A 7,750-nucleotide genomic window follows, 5' to 3' on the forward strand; every position below is an offset into this window, starting at 1 on the left:
CCCACTCCTTTAGCAGTTTGACCTTTAGGGCGTCCAAACTGTGATGGTGAACGGTCGAGACCTTGCTCTCAAGGTATGACCAGATCCCAAAATCCAGAGGATTCAGATCGGGTGACGATGGGGCCATTCATCTTTGGTAATGAAGTGGGGAACATTTTCGGACAGCCACTCCTGAGTCGATTGGCCCCATGGGATGGTGCAGAGTCCTGCTGGAACGACCAGGGACGTTTTTTGAAGTGCTTTTGTGCCCAGAGCAACAATGCACCAACAAGGATGGCATCTCGATAGTTCTTCTGATTCAATTTCACCCCGTTGTCAACAAAAAAGAGGGGACTCCTTGAGGACTCACCACACGGAATCCTTCGTCCCCATTCTTCGACCAAATTCGATCATTTTGGGAGTTGAAGTGGTTTTCAACATTGAATATCTTCTCATCACTGAAAACGAGGTTTGGCAGCGTGCCATCATGAATGCGGGAAAGAAGAATCTTGGATCTTTGGAGGCGTTTGTCAACAACTTGAGCAGACAGTTGGTGCTTTTTGATAGCATATAAAGATGATAAATGATAAATAATGATAAAGATTAATGAGAATGTGTAAGCAAATGACAAATATCGAGGATAATTATCAACAATTGATTTTGAAAAAAATGTAACGCTAAATATTGATGACCCTGTATAAAAACAAACGCCTCTTTCTTGATATTTAGTACGCAGTAATTTTAAAAGAAAAAGGTTAAACACAAATGTGTATTTCAGAAATAGAACCCCATTTAGTAAACCAATATATTTTTTACAGTTTTAATTATTTCAGCACTAGAAATTCAAGATGGCTTGGACATATTTACGGCCTGACTCGTGGCCGGTCTCGCAGCCGGTCTCACTGCCAATCTCCAAATTCAATGACCAAGAAAAATCTCCCAAAAGAATGAACGCAGCTCGATAAAACTTGGAACACGCATTCATTAGAACCTAACGGTTATGTTTAGCTCGTGAGAAATTTTTAAATTTCACCTTCATTCGGAAGTTATATGTCATACGGGCTGAAATTCGCAGCGATCAAAAAATGTCTTCCAAACTACTGAACAGATTGGAAGGAAATTTTGAATGTAAATTCCTAACTACCAAACGGTGATTTTTAGCTCGTGAAAATTCATTCAAGTCTAAGTAATGTTCTGCATGTGTTGTGTACAAATCGTCAAACAAACGTACGAACTTCTAGCTGACTTCAACTTCGCAGACTGCCGCCCACCTACTGCCCCTTTCTTCCTCACCGCCCCTCCAGATAAGAGTGGCGGCTGAAGAAAACTCAGAGCGTTTAAAGCGCGGCCAAACTTGGCTGTCCCGCGACAGTATCAGACCAGATTAGTCGTAACAGACCAACAAATTCGGTCCAACATAACTGTATAGAAATGAAACTATGGGATGCCACTAATGGCAAAGTATAAATCATATCGCCAACAAAGATTTATAGAATAAAAAAATATTATTCATGTAGCGAATTAAGGGGAAGTTATGTCCCAAAATATAGAATATTTTTATTAACTAACCGAACTTTCTGGAACTTCATATGGTAACATGGGGCAGCGAGCCCACTGCGGGACATGGGCCCATAGCGGGTTTCTCGCTAAGTATGGCAGATATTGGTCCGTGTTCTCTACCGCCGGTCGACAGTTTCACTGGGATGAAGTGTACGGATTTACGTTTTGCTAAGTGTTNGGTATCGAACCCGCGCCTCTCTGCGCCAATCTTGGTACTCTGAACTGTAACCACTGGGCCAGCCTACCCGGTGGCCTTAATACGGGACTTGTGTGCAGTGGACTTAATAATAATTAATCCTAAATTTATATTTTTAAATAAAGCCCTGCGATACATGCTCATAAATCGTAAAATGTTAATGAGGAGGATGATAAGAGTGGGGTCTTGAGGAATGGAGGGTTGAGAGAGGGGAGGGTGGGAAGACAAGGTGACCGTGCCGAATATCTTCGTTCTTTTTTCTGTATTTTGTAGATTAGGTTGGGATGTTTTAGTCTTTTATGATTATAGTGAATACTTAGTTATTGATCTTTTCAAACTGCCGGGTGCGACGTTAACGACGTGATATTATGTATGCAGCGTGAATGACCGATCTATAGCTCGTAATCAGAGGTCAGAACCTCATTGAAGCATATATGTTTACTCATGGTTTATACAAGGTTCCAGAAGGATTACTAGAATTTGAAACAGGAACCAACACCAGAGGCCACGGCTATAAACTAAAAAAACAGCTTTGGAACACATCCATGCGACAACATTTCTTCTCGCTTCGAGTCACCGACATGTGGAGCAGCCTCCCTGATAGCATCGTTGACGCTCCGGGTATAAACTCGTTCAAAAACAAACCAGACAAGAGTACTCAGGAGCATATGCTTAGTACTACGCAACAACGAAGTCTAAAAACGATTTCACACCACCGTCCGTTGAGAATATTTGATCAAAATAACGGTCTTTTTAGATCTGTGAACAAGTCACGAAAAGTACAAGAATCGGTGACAGGTCTATGCAGGCATATTATTCAACGACGAAGATACTATAATATTGTGAAGATTTTCGTAGATAGAATCTTCTTTGTGGGTAAAATGATTTGATACGCGTTGAGTGAAGTTACTTGCCAACGGTTTCTGGCGAAGTCGAAACTTTTAATAAAACCAAAACTAAACAACTTATAACGAAATATAAAACGTGCATATATATACAACAATTGTACAAACGCAAGTCAGTAAAACAGCCGCGAATTCAGTGGTTTGTCTTACCAAATTATTGGGGATAAGCTCGGTTCGTCTATAAGTAAAAGCTTTCGTCGTACAATGACGGCCTATGCTAATAGCAGCGCCCTAGTTAGTTACGCTTGCTAGGGAATGGGACGAATCTAAAATTGTACGTCAGGTTCACATGAGAAAACCCTTTACAACTATACTAAGTGATAGTTGCTAGCACGGTAAGGATTGCCACGCCGGCGAGTGCGGTACACTAATATATTTCGATAATAAATCTAGACAAATGATTTGCAAGACAATTGACCTAAGTTTGAAATTTTAATCAATTGAAGATTGGAGCCTTACCCGTCATCCAACTTCCCACAGATGTGGGAATTACTTATAAATTAGATGTAGAAATGCAAAGAAAACTAATATAAGGAAAAATAAACATCAGTCATACGAACCAAAGTATATTAAAAAGGGATAATAGGAACAATTTAGAGCGATATAGACGGTGGTGCATTGAACAGTTTCCGCTTTGTCGATACTCCGGCTACTTTTTAACAGACAGAATACGAGTGTCGGCGGTAAAGAAGTGGGCCCATTGCCTGTTGGCGATTTTTATTATTCTCGTGACTGGTTTAGAGGAGAAATAAAAACCGATCTGCACAACATCCGAAGATATAACGACAGTTTCATCATTGATGATACGAATAAGTAATAATAAAAGATTAAAGGAATACGAAGGGCAGACAAAAATTATCAAGCCTAGTGACTCATAAGTTCGAATAAACTAAAGCTCACATATGTTTATGCGTGAGGAGAAACATTAGCCAACTGCTTTAGTGACCAAGCGTGTTTGTTAGTTGATAACTCTGGGCAAATGCATTGCAGTGAAATTCTCGGACCAATGAAGTTTGATTGTTTATCTCCGGCAGTCGAGGTCGCAGAAGTCGTTAGTCTCGACATGCAAATATTCTTTAGAGTTTAGAATATAAATAAGCAACTAAAATAATTCAATATTAATTTTATAGGAATATTAACTTTCAAGTCTGCCAGCAAGATCATCAATGTCATCAAGGTCTATTATACAAAAAATAGTGCGTTAGATTATGTAGTCTGTAACTAAACATGTAAAAAATATCGTTTTACGTTATTGCCGCGATCGCAGAGCGTCATCTCACTTTGGCATGACGAAAAAACTTTGCAACAAATTTTGATGGTTCGATTAACCCTTTCAGCAACTACGTTACTGGCAGGATGAATTAGTGTCGTAAATGTATGTTTTATTGCTGCTTTTAGTAAAATTGGGGATCCCTTGGCTTTTATCCGCGCTCTCAGTACGTGTTTTGATATTGATGTCTACACAGCTTATACTCATATGTTCGAAAATCGCGTTATGGAGGTACCATTTTAGTTTTTCTCTCATATCTCGGCAACGCCTTCTCCGATTTTATTCAAACTTTTTTCACTGCCTTGCATGGTAAAATCTACAACTTTTTATGCAGGTTTTGCGCCGAAAATTGTTTCACCTTAAAAATGTTGTGAAACACGAAAATTTGGACGAGTTTTTGCAAAAATCGCAGTTTTGCGCTAATATCTTTTGGAACAAACTTCATACACTAACTGTCTGGTTGATGACAAATATTTTGATATANCCCACACCAACCTTTGATTCACGACAATAACGTATAACAAGAACTTTCATATATCCACTTACAGACTAATTTAACCCCTTACTTCTGTTCAATAAGCTATTATGAAGATAGAACGTATGAGTTTCAATATAGCGCCTATGCTTCAAGAATGGTGATGACTCATGATCGACAGCAGTGTGAATGATCGGTGACCCCTGAATATTCCGTGGAACATCCATGTTGGAGATAATGGTGTATATTGCCATTACTAACTTAAATTATTGGGTATATATAACCCTTTACTATATAAAATAATTGAGTAGGAATTGAGTCTGTCTCTTATACACATCTAGATGTGTATAAGAGACAGGGCATATCCTGTTCTTTCTTTCGGACCCCAGACATATCCAGTTCTGTTTCTCAGGCCCCAGGCCTCCAAGCAGAAGATGAATCGAGGTCTCTTGCTTCTCGTCGTGGCCGCGACGTCGGTGTCGGCCCAGACGTAAGTGTGCTCTTGCTGTAAAATATTTTGTGCTCGCGATGACGTTTGTGACTATTTTACGTCGATAGTATGTTGACTATGCTCCAAAATGTTATTAAAAAGCAAAGCAAAGTTAAATTTTAATGAATATGCTTCCAAAACATACTACCTCAAAACGTACTAAAATAAAAATATTCAATTTATGTTTCTTACAGTGTCCCCTCCACTTGTGCCAACGCCCTGTATTTGGGGCTCAACAATCTGACGTTTGAGGCTTGTCAAATAAAATACTCGACTGCTGTTGCTTCATTCAATACAAGTAAGAAAATAGATAAGCAACAAATTATTACGTTATCAACGCACCGTTCATTCAACGCTCAACGCTGCGTTTGAACAAGTTTCCTAATCTTTCATCCTGAGGTAGATTGTCCCGCTCACACCCTAGCTTGGTCCCGTAAATGACGACTCGCACGACACCAGCCAACGCAACGCTTCCGACACTCATTTTGTCGTTGACAGCCACCATTTGAGTCATAAGATTTTGTGGACAGTAATTTTATTTAAGGCTACATACCATCTTACTTTTCTGCTGCATTATTTTTAGGTTATGAAATGAAAAAGATATCTTCGTTCTGTTCCCTAATTATCCCTCTCCTCCTGCAGACTGCGCCAATTTTATGGGCTCACCAGGGTATAATGGCGAAGTCTGTGATCCGATTGTGTTCGATTACATGAAATGCGTCTTAAAAACTTCAGGACTTGTGAGTATCTCTGCGAGCTGGTTTTGAGTTCAGTGTTTAAAAATTTGATTTTATTATTCATTTCACGGTTGTTTGCTTGCAATAAAATGCGTTAGGACGTTATTCTTTTTCGCACCCTTTTTGTCCAGTACCTTTGTAGCTAAAATGAGTACAACGGTCACTGGAGTGGGAACGGATGTGCATCGAAAGGAAAAATCGGATTAAAATTTATCGAAACGGACTAAATAAAACTACTTTTTCAAAAAATTAGTGCTGGTGTAAGAGTATTCTCCATCCACCCCTCCAAAAAGAAACATGAATATAAGTCATTTGCAAAGAGCAGGCGACTCGAGTTATCTCAAAGGGAATCGGGTAGGTATTTCCATAGAAGTTCATTTAAAGCGAATCTTCGATGTTTTCAGGAGAATTAGTGATAAGTTTATTTTCTTCTGATACATGCCTGTGATTCAACTATTTTTTCATCAGCACCTTACAGTGATATCAACATTAAGAAATTCTCCCACACAAACCTTCAAATGAGGAAGGAGTGTCTTCTTTTCCTTGACTTCTTTTTTCCATTAACTCATCGCTTCCTATCCTATCTTCAACAGCTTAAAGCCGACGGCTCTTTCGACGACGCGGCCTTCAAGAAAACAAACTTGCAGAACAAGTGCAGCTCGGACGCTAAGTTCTCAACCGTGTACCAGCCTTGCAGGGACTCTACCATGAAATACTTGAACGTAATGAATTATTATTTTATTTATGATTTCTTTTAACATTCATTAGACCAACTCCAAATCGTCTTTAACATATATTGCTTTTCGAGGATATCAGAACATTGATGTAATGTATGGCGTGACTCTTACTCAAATCCATGCCTTTAGGGAGTACAATTTGTTGTATCTGCGAATGTTTGATGCTGATGTGTATGTCCTGTTTTTCAGTTACCTCGATTCATCATTTGCCTAATGAAAAAATTAGAGCTTTGAGGCAACTGAAAGAGAATGAAATCACCCGGAACACTGCGGATTGAACTTATACGGAACACGGCAAATTGAACTCACCCTGATTACGGCGAACCGAATTCATACGGAACACCACAAACAGTACTCAACCCGAACACGTCTGACTGAATTCATACGCAGCACTACAAACAGAAATAACCCCGAACACGGCGAACTGAACTCACCCGGAACACGGCTGAACCCAACATCAGTATCTGGATAGATATCTATATATAATGTTTGACCATATTATTCACGAGCCCATAATGTAAGGGAGTGACATGAGGAAAATCATCTATATTGATGATTATAATCTATATCTTGATCTATATATCAATCTATATATACATATAGTTCATACCATGCAAGAAGTTAAGTTTTCTTACCCTCTCAAGCGTTGAAAGTTACTTAATAAAACATGTACTCACGACACTAATTCGTCCGGCTAGTAACGGTTCCGTTGAAAGGGGTAATCGATCTATCAAATATTTTGGAAAGTTTTCCCCACACACCAACCTGGAGTGTCGCCCACACCAACCTTGGACTCACGACAATAACGTATAACAGTATCTTTAATATATTCACTTACAGACTAATTTAACCCCTTACTTCTGCTCAATAAGCATTATGATGTTAGAACGTATGAGTTTCAATGTAGCGCCGAGGCGTTAAGAATGGTTATGACTCATGATCGACAGCAGTGTGAATGATCGGTGACCCCTGAATATTCGGTGGAACATCCATATTGGGAATAATAGTGTATATTGCCATTACTACCCTACATTCTTGTTAAATATTACCCTTTACTATATAAAATAATTGAGTAGAAATTGAGTAGCTGGGCGTACCGCGCCGCACCAGAGACATAACTTGAATATATTATTGGTAGCAATTATAGGCCATATTTAACTTGCTGTAGTTCATTTTATGACACAGAAGTCATTTAATTTACATAATTATACTCATTACGAATAGTTTATCACTCAGGCTTTTCGTATTAATAAATTCAATGTTAATTAGGAATAGTAGACTAGAGACTAAAAGTGCTGATGTATAATCAAGAAACATTATGAACGCAATCAATTGTTGATTCCGATGTATTTAACCACCACCCACATGTAAGCCGTGTTTGCTCGTTGAGATGCTAATGAC

General features: G+C 39.0%; 1 protein-coding gene across 1 annotated transcript; it reads left to right on the forward strand.

Annotated features, from left to right (window-relative positions):
* The first annotated feature begins 4,749 nt into the window (after positions 1-4,749).
* On the forward strand, positions 4,750-6,964 carry LOC108676659. The gene is made up of 5 exons (XM_018164776.2): positions 4,750-4,875; positions 5,070-5,173; positions 5,518-5,615; positions 6,206-6,334; positions 6,539-6,964. Exons 1-5 carry the CDS (start codon positions 4,820-4,822, stop codon positions 6,581-6,583), a joined length of 432 nt encoding a protein of 143 aa, XP_018020265.1. The 5' UTR covers positions 4,750-4,819; the 3' UTR covers positions 6,584-6,964.
* The last annotated feature ends 786 nt before the right edge of the window (positions 6,965-7,750 follow it).

The sequence above is a fragment of the Hyalella azteca genome, unplaced genomic scaffold, assembly GCF_000764305.2.
Source record: "Hyalella azteca isolate HAZT.00-mixed unplaced genomic scaffold, Hazt_2.0.2 contig9017, whole genome shotgun sequence".
Classification (NCBI taxonomy): Eukaryota; Metazoa; Arthropoda; class Malacostraca; order Amphipoda; family Hyalellidae; genus Hyalella; species Hyalella azteca.